Here is a 15,399-nt window from a genome sequence, read left to right as displayed (position 1 = left end):
GTATCACATTTACTATATACATTTAATGTTAGACGTAAAGACAGGGGCGTATGTCTCTGAAATTACATGTCATGCTAATTATATTGTTTCATTCATTGATAGACAATGAATTACACCCTACACAGTCCTTATGTGGTGATATACATGTGAGCTACCATATGTATTTCCGAAACCGTAGAGAAATACAAGAAAATACGCAAAAATACCCTAAAAATACGCGTATATAGGGTTCTATAAGTATTTTCACATCTGTAAAAGCTTCAAACATGTAAAATAAATACACCACAGTGTAGAGAATCTCGATACGAGCGCGTCAGTACCAAGAACGTCCAAAACGGACGTCGGACGCGCCCTCACGCGCCACCGGAAGGCGCGGCGCGTGCGCGCGTGTTCAACCGGTCAAACCGGTCTGAACAGCCGGTCCGACCGGTTGACCGGTCCAACCGGTCAATGGTCAACGGACCGGTCCGACCGATTGACCGGTCAGGTCAACGGTCGGGTCGGGTCAAAACTCTAGTCGGGTCAACGGTCGGGTCGGGTCAGGATCCGGGTCACCGGATCCGCGCCCTCGCTGACGTCATGCTGACGTTAGCCTGCGGTTACCGGCGGAAGGACGCGCCGGTTCGGCACGGCCGCGCGTGGACGTCACGCGCCGCCGTGCTTAGGGCGCGTGTAGGCGCGTGACGGCGCGTCCGGCATCCTCCGGCGACGTGCCGCCCACCATTTTTCTCGTCTCGACGAGTAGATTCTAAATATGTAATAAAATTTAACTTTCATCCGACAAAAAATTTCGCAACTGGGCAAAAACCTCTCGGACAAAACGAAAACGGTCCTAATCCGCATATTTCAGTTCTAATCTATGGCAGGCTCTGATACCACATGTTGGCCACGAAAATGGCACGCCCAAGATCACCATAATCATAAACCGAAACACGATAATGGAGAAATTGTCGTTTCGCGTACCTGGTTTGGAATCCATCGAACTTGACGCAGAATTTGCGACGGTTTCCGAACACGAACTCAAGTGCCTCTCCCCTATCCCCTTCGTTAGAACACTGGCCTAATGAGATTGCCACTCACGAGAAGAAAGTTCTCTCTAAATCCATATATAAGTCAAATTGTGCATCATCAGGTTAGGGGAGGGACTTGAGCGCTATTTATAGAGTCTTCGACCACGGGCCCTCTCATTACGGGCCGGGCCGTACTCGGCCCACACCAGCCAGCCCCATATTAGACTGATTAAGAACCCATATATCTTACCTTTATTAGACCAAACTAATTCAGTTAATTTCAATTAATGAAGCCTACATTAGGAAATTCTTACAAAGGAAGGTCAGAAAACACTCATGGGGCCAAGGTTGATTGGAAGAGGTTTGTTTGCCTAGGATTGGAGCCTCGTTTCTTCGTATGTGATGTATACAATAAAGAGGATATGGTATTAGCGGCGCATAGCACAGCCCGGCACCCTTGGGTCTGTGTCTGGGCACTGGCCCATTAGGTCGCGGACCGTTAGGGATCACACATGATATAGACCAGAATTATGAAGCTCAAACACTTCGAGAGTACGCCTAGAATTACCTCAAACTTCGAAAGCTCATAAAAAAATCAAGCTAGATTATAGAATATTTTGATAACAAAAATTAGCATCAGAAAGGTGATGCCTACACAGGGTTATGCCATAAATTATCTTACAATCTGATAATCAAGTTAAAAGCATGAAATGTACTTGTGATCACAGCTGCAATCCTCAGTAAACACATGAACATCAAGGCAAAAACTGATCCGGACATGCTTCACGCTTCCTTTCTTAGGTCCCTTGATGAAATTCCGTGATCGAAAGCAGTAAACGAAAATGCATTGTCGGTCAAAGTACACTGAATCATTTGCAGATACTTTATCGTCAATAACGTTCACACGAATCTCTATACTTAAAGGGCTATTTGAACAACACTATGATTATACAACTTTTTATGATTTTGAGACAAAGATCACCATTAACTGTTTCTGGCATCACAAAACAAACAGCATAGAATCTTATTATGCTAAAGTCTGCACCAACGATGTCACATCCAGATTTGCACTTTACATGTAGTATACAAAGGATCACAAAACTATTAGTTCGTAAGTTATTTTGTGATGAGTTCACCTCAAGAATGGGAACTACCGTGAACTGCAAGTTTGACTTTAGGTTTAGTCAAACGAAGAGATTAACTGACAAGAATAAGAATAATGACCATTATGATTTGAATAAACCAAGAATCAGGAATGAAGAGCAAGGATGTTGTCTAACTTCATTTTGAAGACCTTTATATTGCCTCGTGATTAAATATTACCATACAAGAGAATTTATAGCTGTAGGTATACTCAATCGTCGCATGAGCATCATATCATACTGCCACAGCAATAGACATTGCCACAGCGCCCTAATCCGTGCCATTCCATTGTTAACAGCTATACTACAGAAAGGTCACAGCATGCAGCCCATTTGTTATATGCACAAGTAACTGATCATCGTTCAATATGCAGCAGAGGTGCTTCAAAATACTATACATGATGTACATTATGTTCAGAAAAGCAAGGAATCATAAGTTCAAAGGTCTTACCTAGTTGTGCAAAGGCATAAGAAGATTCAACAGGAAGAATCAATGCACGTAGATCTAATGAGAAGCCTGAGTAACCCGGGAACTGTGAGGCTTTGGAGCTGAAAATCAAAGATTAGGATTCAGCATACATATATATAAACAAATCATAGATTCCACAATGTCAAAAACAGAGAATGAATTGAAAAGGAGGGGAAAAAAGGAGAAGAGAAATGATACTTCATGTAACAAGGTTCAACAAAACAAAGAAGAAACATGAACCAAATTGATTTTATCATTGCAAAGGTCAATTATTAAAGGTCATCTTTTCTGTATGTAATGAGTTTCCAAAGCGTACTAATTATCTCAGAGGCATGAAAAGGTTCTGGTCCGATCAGTCTCTTGAAATATTTGCAACTGAAGAGCACAAACTGGACAATTGCTCGACCAAGAACCATATATAATTGGTAATTCACAATAGGGATCAAGGAAGAAGATATTTCTCTCTAACGAGTCTAACCAATGGATTATCAACTATTAAGAAACTGCACTTCGTCTTTTTCCTTAACCAAGGACATGACAACCCATTTTTCAAATGCAATCTGGCTAGGTATACTGAGTCTAGAGGAAGCAACATATGAAATGTTCTTTTTCTAGCTGGTTGAGAGAACTGATTGAAAAGTAGAAATAAAAAGAGGCTTCCTGAATTCTTCTTAATCAATATTGAAGGGGATCAGTGTTAGGAAGACCGTCGTATTAGGCTCTAAAAGATAAATTTTTCCGGAAGGGTCTTTCAGGGAGACATTGCTAGCAGGCACAATCTCAACTTCATTGATTGATAAAGAAAACTTTGGTTCAAAGGTAGAATTTCTCTATTATGCTCATAGAAGCCTCTTAGAAAGTATTTAACCATGGGTCCATTGAAAACGAACTACCATTTCCCTTAGGTTATCTAATGTAAATAGGTGCAAACTACATTATAATAACATTCTTTCGAACAGACAATTCAACTGATTGAAATGGTTGATTGCCATTTATACCATTAGGCTTTCCTCGTTCATAAAAATCTTGGAGAAGAGAATTGGCTTCTGATGCCATTATACCTCCACAGCATTTGAAACCCTTTGATCCAGAATTCCCAATACTGCAAGAATAACAAGAAAAAAGTTAAAAACATTAATAAATCAGGCAGATGCATCCCAGAATGCTTTTGACTCATAATCAGATTATGAATCGAAACATAACTGTAAATTTCAAGCTCTAAAAGTATTGAGTTTTCATGGTTTTTTTTTTTCCCTGAACTTTTTGCTTAGATGCATCCTTGGTACATCTCTTGCTTCTTCACCCAGTACTTGAGCTTGTTCTCTCAAAACTAACAATTTGAATAGAAAAACAATGTCCGTAATCTAGATTAGCAACTTCATGTACTGCTCAAATCACAATGAAACAGATCCTGTTTCACTACGTTTTAATTTTTATTTCAACAAAGTCGGAGCAAAAAATTGATTAGTTCTGAACAAGCTTAGGAAACATGAAATGTTAGCTCATAACAACATCATACAGTTGAAATATCATACTGGAAGCACAAGCCATACACCACAGTTTAGCAGGCACATGCTCTCATGTATGCAAGAAGAGACAATAGCAACTATTAAACAAGAAAAGAGATTTCTTTATCAAGTACATTGCCCATGGCATATCAGAAAGCATAAATTTTTCCTCATAGTTAAAATATCATACTTCTTTGAAGATACTATATATCTCGATTTAAACGTGATAACATTAAAGACATCAAAGAATCTCACCGCAGTGAAAAAGGTCAGGAAGAAGAGATGAAGAAACAGGGGAGAGGGAAAAGGAAAAAAGAAACTAATGTTAGCTTAACTTGTGGCACTTCCCATAACTGTAAACTTTTTAGGGCAAACAAAGAATACATAAATGTCTAACAAGTCACCAAGAATTTAAGAAAAAGGAAACAAAGCAGGATAAGAAAGAATAAATATAAACTTGACTTCTTAATGCTTCCAGAAACACCATTTTCTTCCATTTAGACTAAGGAAAGGACATAAAAGATGGAAAATTAGTTCCATAAACCTCCATTTATTTTCGTGGTTATGTGTTGCAATATCCGATGTGGCAACAATATACAGAATCACTACGAAGCCACATCCATCAGTCATCAACATAAGGAATCATAAACCTCCAGTAAGCTTTAGTTGTCAATTGTCATAGGTTACAATTTCAAAGTAAAGCTATGTAAATAAAAAACCAGCAGCAAAAGCAAGTTCATAAACTGATCTAATGTGTGCCTCAGAGCTACTTGAATGCAACGACATTATTGAGCCACAGCCTCCAAATTTATCATTTGCACAGCCATAATATACTTTCTTTAAACAGAAAAAGGGAGAGAGTCATCTAATCATAAATAAATTTTTTTTAGGAAAGTTCAGTTTTATTTCAGTAGGATCAACGGATGTACCAATGATCGATAGTGCTGCTGCACACATTATGCATGGTTCACATGTCACATAAAGGGAGCATGCTGAAAACTTCTCTGCAACTTCTGCAGCCGAAAATCCAGTCCTCTGCCACCATACAAGAAGAACATCAAGAGCTTCCATCTCTGCATGTCTCATTGCCCATGAAAGCACAAGGGGAAAAACGAAGCAAGCATATCAAACTTAGGAGCTTTGTCATGAGAAATATTTCTCCTTCAAGTTAACTGATTAAGAGTAAATATAAGATTGATCAAGGCATATACTACGTGAAGTCAACAAGTTTTACTCACTTGAAGTTGCTGAGAATCTCACTAGGAAAAAGAGGCTTCTTATTGGATTAGCCACCTCCACCTTTTTTAACAGTATTTTTTTAATATACCCCTGTAGCAAGGTGCCTTTGTTTTTTTATTAATCTCCACAAGATACTAAAAGGGCCAATTATTTTTCACATCAACTATTCATTGCTATCCATAAAATCATTTATAGTAATGTATTGTCACCTCATGACTATAAATGATTACAGAAATAGACTATTAGGGGTTTGTTTAGTAAAATTTCTGTTCCTAAAAATAATTTCTGTTCAGAAATAGTTTTTTTTATTTCTATTCCCTAGCGAGTTTCTGGGCAAAAAAACGCGTTTAGTAACTGTACAAAATTTCTATTCCCGGAGTAAAAAAAGAACAGAAATGCGTTTGGTAGGACACTAAATATTTTTTTTTTTATACCCAGGATCTGGCCTGGCACCCTTCGGGTCAGGCCTAACCAAGCATTCAGTTCAGTTTTTTCTCTCAACATGGTATCAAAGCCGATCTGAACTGAAACCTTAACCCTAATCTCTCCTCTGCGCAACCTTTCTTTTTTCCTCTCTTCACGTCTTCACTCTCTCCCACTGCAGTTCCTTCTCATCTTCTCCTTTGCTATCTTTCACAGTGTAGGGCAGCACTAATGAGGTGATTCTTTGAATCTAGTGTCTGCCCTAAACTTCACCTCTATGACATAACTAAAACTTCTTTGCAATCCGCGATAGGTGGTTCAACTTCTTCTGCGATTTTTTGGATCTTCTTGTCTGGAATTGTTTCTGCCTTGTTGATGGCCTACAATTCTCTCGTGTGTGAAGACCAAAGCACTGCAGTTTGTGGACCACCATATTTTTTTCAAATTCTTTGGGATAAATTAGAATTATCAATTTTTTTCAAGATTTTGAAATCTTAAAAAAAATCGATTTTTTTCTTCCCTTGATCTGATCTTGCTGATTTTTTGGAGGATATTTTTAGCCTACTACCAGTGACATAATGTCTGACGGTTCAGTTGAGAACCCTCCACCTACAGGAGATGGCCGTACAGATTATATTACTTTCGCTACAATCTCTGTGAAGCTCGACGGCACAAATTATTTGATATGGTCTCGATCTGTATTCTTGACCATTGCAGGCTGTGGGCTTACAGGTCATATCAATGGCACTTCTTTGAAGCCGGAAACATCGGGTGCTACTCAAGACAAGTGGATCTCGAATGACTCTTTGGTAATATGTTTTTTGCTTAACTCGATGCAGCCACGTATTGCAAAAGGATATTTGCTTCTTGATACTGCGGCGCAAATTTGGTCAGCTGCTAGGGATACTTATGGTCAAATCGGGAATGATGCACAAGTGTATGAACTTCGAAAAAGGGTTCATGACACTTCTCAGAAGGAGATGACTATATCTCAATATTATGCTGAGCTTCGAAGTTTATGGCAAGAGTTAGATCATTGTACCGATTATCAACCAACTAATGCTATAGACATTGTTGCCTACAAGAACCATGTGGACAAGATCAGAGTTTATGATTTCTTGGCAGGATTGAATGTTGAATATGATCATATACGTGTTCAAGTCCTTAGCCGGTCTCCATTCCCCACTCTGGAACAGTCCTATGCCCTAGTTCACTCAGAAGAAAGCCGTAGGACAGCAATGCTCCACTCCTCTATTACTAATCGATCTGCTCTACAAATCAGTGCTGGCACTATTACTAAATCTGGTTCGTTCTCTCAATTTAATGATACCCCTAAGGAAGTTGTGAAGTGTGAATATTGTCATAGGCCTTATCATACTAAGGCTACTTGCCGGAAGTTACATGGAAAACCTGCAGATTTTGAGGAAAAAAAGGCACAGAGAAAGACAAAAAACAAAGCAAACCATACTGAAACTGTTACTGCTACACCTACTACTGATATCGGTTTATCCCAGGAAGAACGTCAGGCATTTCGACGTCTACTGAAAGCTTCTACTACTGCTGCTTCCTCCACAGTTGCCAATTCGTCTTCCCATTTTGCTTCAAATCTAGCCACTTCAGGTATCTTCTTTGGGGGGTTTAATACATCTGTTGTTTCTAGCCCATGGATCATTGATACGGGGGCTACAGATCATATGACAGGTTCTTCTAGTCTTTTTCATCAATACACCCCTACTTCAGGTAGAGACAAAGTTCGTGTAGCTGATGGAACCCTCTCTTCTATCGCTGGAAAAGGGTCTATCAATCGTTCCTCCACTCTTCCCTTGTCTTCTGTTTTACATATTCCATCATTCTCTACTAATCTCCTTTCTATTAGTAGTTTGACTCGAGATTTAAATTGTAAAGTAACTTTTTTCCCTTCTTACTGTATTTTCCAGGATTTGGTAACGGAGAAGGAGATTGGATATGGTAGATTGGATGGTGGTCTTTATCTGCTCGAGGGTAGTGGGGTTTCTACTTCTATGTCGTCTACTACGCCCCATCAAGTTAATTCAGCATTGACAGATCTCCATCAGTGGCATTGCAGATGAGGTCATCCCCCTTTAGGAACTTTAGAAAAAGTTTTCCCGAGTCTTGTTTTAGCTTGTAATAAAGATGAGTTTTTTTGTGAAGCTTGTGTCTTTGCAAAACAAACTCGTTCTACATATTCATCTTCAAATAATAAAAGTCGTTTCTCTTTTCATGTGATTCATACTGATGTGTGGGGTCCTTCCCAACGTACTTCTATTTCTGGTCATCGATGGTTTGTTACTTTTATCGATTGTCATTCTCGTGCAACTTGGATTTTTTTGTTGAAGCATAAGAGTGACGTTTTTCGTTATTTTCAAATTTTTCATAAAATGATTCAAACTCAATTCAACGCCACTGTGAAAATTCTTTGCAGTGACAATGGCACTGAGTACACTGAAGGTCAGTTTCAACGGTATCTCTTTGATCATGGCATTATTCATCAGACCAGTTGTGTTGATACCCCAGCACAGAATGGTGTTGCCGAAAGAAAGAACCGACATTTGTTAGAGGTCGCCAGGTCTCTTATGTTTGCACGTCATGTCCCCTCTCAGTATTGGAGTGATGCTATTTTAACCGCTGCCTATTTAATCAATCGGATGCCGACTAGAATTCTTGATTTTCGCACACCTATTGATGTTTTACAGGGATCATCAACTTTTATTCTTCCTCCAAAAATTTTTGGTTGTGTTTGTTATGCTCGTAACACTACCTCTAAGAGTAAGTTGGAACCCCGCGGTCTCCACTGCATATTTCTTGGGTATTCAGCTACTCAAAAGGGTTATAAGTGTTATCATCCTCCTTCTAGGCGCAGTATTATATCTATGGATGTGATTTTTCATGAGTCTACTTCTTATTATTCCGCTCCACCTCTTCAGGTGGAGTGTCCTAGTGTAGAGGTGTTGCCAATTCTAGATGTTCCTAAGGATATTACTTACTCTTCTCCTCCTCCTCCTCCAATAGTCTCTGATCGTCCTTCTCAAGAGGAGAACGATGCAACGCAAGTAGAGAATAATGCAATACCTCAGGGGGAGATATCAGAGGTTCAGGGGGAGACCACAACTGTTAAGCAAAGTATTGATATCTTTCAAAGGCGGATTGATAATGGGGAAACATTGAAGACATATTGTCGTAGGAATTCCACTACCAACACGCAGGTTAAGACCGCTGATACATTGCCTATTCAGTCATCATCTCCGGATCCGGATTCTACTAACCCTTCTGATGAGGTTTCTCCTTCTAATCTTCCTATCGCACTCCGAAAGGGTATTAGAACTTGTACTCAACACCCTATATCCAATGTTGTTTCATATGACTCTTTGTCCAGCTCTTATCATACTTTTGTATCTTCTCTATCTTCTGTTTCTATTCCACGGAATTGGAAAGAAGCTTTTGCAGATGAGAAGTGGAAGACAGCAATGGTGGAGGAAATGCATGCTTTGAAGAAAAATGACACGTGGGATCTTGTTGTTCTTCCTCCTGGGAAACAACCAATAGGATGTAAGTGGGTGTTTGTAGTCAAACAGAAGATGGATGGTACTGTGGACAGATATAAAGCACGGTTGGTGGCGAAGGGATTTACTCAGACTTATGGGATTGACTATCAAGAAACCTTTGCTCCTGTTGCCAAGTTGAATATTGTTCGAGTGTTACTTTCGTGTGCTGTAAACCAGGGATGGGATCTTCAGCAGTTAGATGTGAAGAATGCCTTTCTTCATGGAGAGTTGAAAGAGGAGGTATATATGGAGATTCCTTCAGGTTTTTCTTGTGACAAAACTCAAGGTAAAGTATGTAAGCTGAAACGTGCACTTTATGGTTTAAAGCAATCACCTCGAGCTTGGTTTGGTAGATTTCAGAAAGCTATGATCTTTGTTGGGTATAAACAAAGTAATGCTGATCATACTTTGTTTGTGAAGAGATCAGGTGCTAAAGTCACTATTCTTATTGTCTATGTAGACGACATTATTGTCACAGGGAATGATATTGATGAGATAAGCCGGTTGAAGAATTTTCTTGGACAATAATTCGAAATAAAGGATCTTGGAAAGCTTCGATACTTTCTTGGGATTGAAGTTGCCAGATCTTCAAAAGGTATCTTTCTATCCCAAAGGAAGTATGTCCTTGATCTTTTAACAGAAGTTGGGTTATTAGGATGTCGTCCCTCTGATACACCTATTGAGGTCAATACTCGTCTTCGAGAAAAGGATGGTGATCCCGTAGATAAAGGTCGTTATCAACGGTTAGTGGGCAAGTTGATTTATTTATCACACACCAGACCCGATATTGCTTTTGCCGTGAGCCTAGTGAGTCAGTTTAGGCATGATCCATACTCTACTCATATGGATGATGTTCTTCGAATCCTTCGATATTTGAAGTCTGCTCTCGGAAAAGGGATTCTTTTATCTCCTTGTGATGGCTTGAAAGTTGAAGCCTATACAGATGCTGATTGGGCTGGATCTCCTTACCGAAAGTCTATTTCTAGGTATTGTACTTTCTTAGGAGGGAATCTTGTGACTTGGCGCAGCAAAAAGCAGAATGTGACTGCTCGATCTAGTGCTGAAGCAGAATTTCGTGCAATGGCACATGGAGTTTGTGAACTGTTATGGCTTAAGGGATTACTTGAAGATCTTGGTGTATCTGTTCCTATTCTTATGATGCTATATTGTGATAATAAAGCCGCCATTAGTATTGCTCACAATCCTGTACAGCATGACCGTACAAAACATGTGGAGATTGACAGGCACTTTATCAAAGAGAAGTTGGAGAGCGGTTTAATTTGTATGCCCTTTGTTCAGTCCGGTGATCAACTTGCTGATGTGTTGACTAAAGGATTGGGGAGTAAATCGTTTCATCTTGTTTTAGTCAAGTTGGGCATGTGTGATATCTATGCTCCAACTTGAGGGGAAGTGTTGAAAGTACTTGGCTAATAGGGGCATATTTGTTTATTTCCATTATTATTTTATATATTGCAACAATAAGGGTAATATTGTAATTTTGGCCTTTTTGGCTTTATTATAAATAGATAGCTTGGGGTCACATAGACCTAACCAAGCATTCAGTTCAGTTTTTTCTCTCAACAGTTCCAGACAAAGCACAATGGAAAACGAAAACGTAAAACATTGTGCATAATAACGCGAGATTATTGTTATTGTTAGCCGTAGCCATATTTTATTAAGAGCAATGGGAATAAAGCCCCTTACAGCCTACTAATGCATGGAAAATTCCACTTTTAAACAGATTTGATCAGATATATTATTTTATTATCTAATAAATACATATTAACAGAGAAACACGAAATGATCAACAATAAACTATGAGTGGATGATTCGAGGGTATTAATTCGGAACAATAACAAAGTGCAGTTGGCCAAAATTTATAGAAGGGGGTGGAGAAGCAATGATAAACATACATTCCATGTCTTGTTAGTCCGGTTTCTTCCTGCCGCAATACCGTTCCCATCCTCAATAATCACACAGCTGTTCAATCAAAGAGTCCAATCTGAAATCATTCACTACTAAGACTGAAACACTAATCATATTAATTAGAAAATGAAGTAACATATATGAAATGCACCTAGTTACAGATAATCAGTATCTTACCCAACTGGAACTTCAAAGCTGTCCAATGCAAGCTTTGCCTTATATAAGAAAAGCAAATAGGTCTTGTTACTTGTTAGGAGAAAAATTATAAGAATAAGAGTCAGAAATTCTTTCATGCATGCATGCATGCATAAAGCCAAATTCAAGAGGAAATCAGCATAACGTTGCCAGCAGTAGTAATATTTCCGTAACAATATACAGTTACTAATGGAACAAATGCATGTCCCATACTTATATGATCAAGATCTTGCAGGTCCTGTATAATATACTGGTCACTAACTTCTAAGCAATGATTATCACCCCATACTCATCCAGTAGTACAGATGCAAATCCCACCTAACGGTTAAACTGATATGGCTCTAACAACAGTACAGCTAAAATAAGAACAAATTTGAGAAACTACATGTTGTTGATTCTAGTGTGTCCTATCATGGGTACCTCAGAAGCTTTTCTTTCCATTAATGAGGTTTCACTCAAACAGTCAAGAAGCTTCCTTGAGTTTTAGCTTCTGGGTCATTTTCCTTTACGAATATTATGGCACATGACGAGAAAGAGAGATCCATAAAACCGTTGTGAAGCCCTCAGAAATCATAATTGGCAATCAGCTTTTGTGATTTTGTCTCTGTTCTACTGAATAACTTATGTAAACTCTGTTTTTCTCTTTTTCTTTTACATATCCACAGGCCACAAGGCCAAAGAAAAAACCTAACCAGTTATCCATGGGCACAATCGATGTTCATATTATGCTCACACTCCAAGTAAATTTTGTTTTCAATTCTCCCTAGGTGCCAAAGTCTACAAGTGGCAAAAGGACTCGACTGTCAAGCAACCTCTCCCTGTGGCTTGCCATCTCATTGCACCTTCTTCATTCCTCTATGGTTTTGCCTCTTCAAGCGCCTCATGAAACTTGGCGACAGAGTCCTATCCTAGTGGTCAAAGTTTCTCATAATTCAATTGTCCTGGCAAACCTATCACCCACGGTACATCTTAATGATAGGGACATACTACACATCCACATTTCCTAGACACCTCAAAAGCACCTTGTGGCTTGCCGAATTGCACCTTCTTCATTCCTCGATGGTTTTGCCTCTTCAAGCGCCTAATGAAACTCGGCGACAGAGTCCTATCCCAGCGGTCAAAGTTTCTCATAATTCAATTGTCCTGGCAAACCTATCACCCACTACACATCTTTCTGATAGGCACATACTACACATCCACATTTCCTAGACACCTCAAAAGCACCCTCCCTCTCTCTCTCTCTCTCTCTCTCTCTCTCTCTCTCTCTCTCTCTCTCTCTCTCTCTCTCTCTCTCTCTCTCTCTCTCTCCCAACCTACAGCACCCGGATTGGCTCAGTTTTTCACCTGAGAAAGAGGCTGAACCAACCCATGTACACCCTACTTCCCTTTGTTTCACTCTCCCTCATTTGGTTTTCCTTTGAACCTAGACTTCACCTACTTCTTTCAATAAATCGCCACCTACAGAAACAAAGAAATAAAACCTATACCTTCTAGAAATTGTTGCTGATTTTGCAGCGTGTAGTGTCGATTACCAATGGATTCACTATGAAGCATCCACAGACAACACTTATGAAGAAACACTTATTCAATGTCTCTCATACAAAAGTCAATTATGCATTCTTCAAATTCCCGCGCAATTATAGCACCAAACGTATCGTTGACATTTCAGCCCAAGTATTACATCTACTTAATACAATTCGGCTGTGCCAGGCATTACCTGATCTATAGCAAGCTGCATAAAACCCAGAACCTCAGGAGAGAATCGTTCCACCGAAACTACGTTATCAATTTCCATGGCTTTGGTTGGTGGTGGTAGTCCGTCGCCTCCACTTGCCAGTCTCCATCACCTTCAGTCGCTAGGCTGTTTTAGGAAGAAGAATTTCTTCTGTTCGTCACCTCCATTGGCAGGTAGCAATCTTCCACTCATCAAAGCTCGCTGGTGTCGGATGAAAGATGAGCGGTCATGATATTGTAGGTGGTGTCGATGGTGAAGTTGGCCTATGGTGAAGGAAAGGAAGGAGCTTATAACAGGAAATCAAAGAAAGAAGGTGGAGAGAAAGAATTAAAAACAAAGAAAAAGAATAAATAGAAGAAAAAATTACAGAAATTTATTTTAGGATGTATAGTTAACCAGGGTTAACGGGGATTTGGTGAAAAGAAAAAAAAGGTTAAAGGGGATGCACGCGTGCATAATTAGGTAGTCATGCATAGATGAAAATTGGTAATTATTTATGAAGTATGTGGTCCTGAAAGACCAATTATATTCTGCTATGATCAAAGGGTAGTTTGGAAAGACGAAACTTGGTTTTGACTTAGGCTCTGTTTGTTTGAAGGAAAATAGTTTACTAGAAAACTTCTTTTTCCATTTTTCAAAGTGTTTGGTATGGGAAAATAAGCAGGTCAAAGAAAAATGACTTCAGTTGACCAGAAAATACCAAGCTTAAAAATAAGGAAAATGACTTCCTAATTTTATAGGTGGAAGTCATTTTCCAAAAAAGTATGGAGGACTATCCTTACCAAAGTGTTTTGATAGATGACCAAGTAAAAAAAGGATTCTTTTGAGCATATGCCCTCGAGGGAGCACGCATGTTCACTAGGAGACCACAGAATTCTCTGGACAACACTAGCATAAACTGCTCAAATGGGAAAATTGTGGTTCAATGTGATTCACAGCTTGATATAGAGTACAGTTGATGCACCCACCTAGCAGTTGGTCATCACACACCAATACAAAAATTGATCATGGACTCAGAGGTCCACAGCTTGACAAGCCCTCCCACAAATTGAGTTCAGACCAGGGATAAAGCAGGACACTGTGCAACACCAGTGCAGGTACATAATCTGTAATTCTCCGCTCGTTCAAGTTCCTCTCTACTTTCATCTCTAATACACTGTCGTCATCTCTAGTACACATTCACAAAAGATGATTATCCGTTGAGATATTCAACTCAATTTTCTCTCGGGAATTTTAACGAACACCCGGTGGGCCAATCATAGCAGCCACTACAATTACAAATACCTCCAAATTCTAGCCATCTCCATAGAATCAATCCCATTACACAAATCTAAACACCCTCCAAACATCATAAACTCAAAATCATCGTATAAAAAGGGCCTAGGAAACTCAGACACGTGGTGGGTCACCGAGATCAAAACAACAAAGAAGAAGAAGAAGAAGAAAAACCACGAAGGGATTCGAGTCAAGGACGCACACCGCAGAGAGAGTCGCACTAAGAAAGGGAGACGGAAGAGGAGGACACACATCTTCAACAATTTTTGAGGTAAACACACTCTACAATTTCTTTTTTCTTGGATTAATATACCAGCAAAAATTTTAAACTATGCCTACCATAATACCGACTTTTTCCCGCGTTACTAATAATCCTTAAATTATAAACTGTGGCTAGCTGAGGTTGCGACCTCAGATTCGAGGTTGGGAGACCTCGGGCTCGAGGCGGCAACCTCAAGCGGAGGTCGCGCAGGTTGGGGATAGGGAGAGAGATGGTCGCAAGCCCCCTGTGCGGTGGACGGCAACACCGGCACAGTGATGGCCTCATAGCATTAACAGGCGGGAGCAATGGGGCATTGTACAGTGTGGACGACGGCTGAGCATGGAAGAGGATGGAAGGGAAAAAATAAATAATAAGAACCATTTTAAGATAAAAAAAATTAATCCATTTTAAATTGAGTTGGCATTCCGGTATAGCAATGTGCCTCGTTCTTTGCTGAGTGAGCAAGTCACCATATGGAGCTATATTTTGAAAGTTCAGATACTTAATTGAAATAGAAAAAGTAGCAGTACTTGTACATAATAAAGCGGACGAAAATTTATCGTAGTGTGATTACCTTTAAAAAAAAATCTGATAATAATGAATATTTTTATTCTCTTCAAAATTGTTTTTATATTTACTTCCCAATTTCAAC

The 15,399-nt window shown here is 39.5% G+C and overlaps 1 protein-coding gene across 2 annotated transcripts in view; it reads right to left on the bottom strand.

Moving 5' to 3' along the window:
* Positions 1-15,185, bottom strand: part of LOC115691156 (tRNA-specific adenosine deaminase TAD2-like) — an 83,920-nt gene extending 68,735 nt beyond the window's left edge. Inside the window, exons 1-5 of one of the 2 annotated variants that reach the window (XM_056302595.1) lie at positions 13,193-15,185; positions 11,458-11,489; positions 11,268-11,334; positions 5,368-5,458; positions 5,059-5,202 (exon numbers count right to left, since the gene is read on the bottom strand). In XM_056302595.1, coding sequence (XP_056158570.1) covers positions 5,059-5,202; positions 5,368-5,458; positions 11,268-11,334; positions 11,458-11,489; positions 13,193-13,270 — 412 coding nt within the window. In that variant the 5' untranslated portion in view covers positions 13,271-15,185. Of the gene's footprint in view, positions 1-5,058; positions 5,203-5,367; positions 5,459-11,267; positions 11,335-11,457; positions 11,496-13,192 lie in introns of both variants that reach the window. The other variant, XM_056302594.1, reaches the window with a different exon arrangement.
* Positions 15,186-15,399: the final 214 nt, after the last annotated feature.

This window comes from Syzygium oleosum, unplaced genomic scaffold (assembly GCF_021117445.2).
Source record: "Syzygium oleosum isolate NSW1041296 unplaced genomic scaffold, Sole_v2.1 Sole_v2.24, whole genome shotgun sequence".
Taxonomy (NCBI): domain Eukaryota; kingdom Viridiplantae; phylum Streptophyta; class Magnoliopsida; order Myrtales; family Myrtaceae; genus Syzygium; species Syzygium oleosum.
Note: the sequence above shows the minus strand (reverse complement) of the source record. Positions and strands in the feature narration are given on the sequence as shown.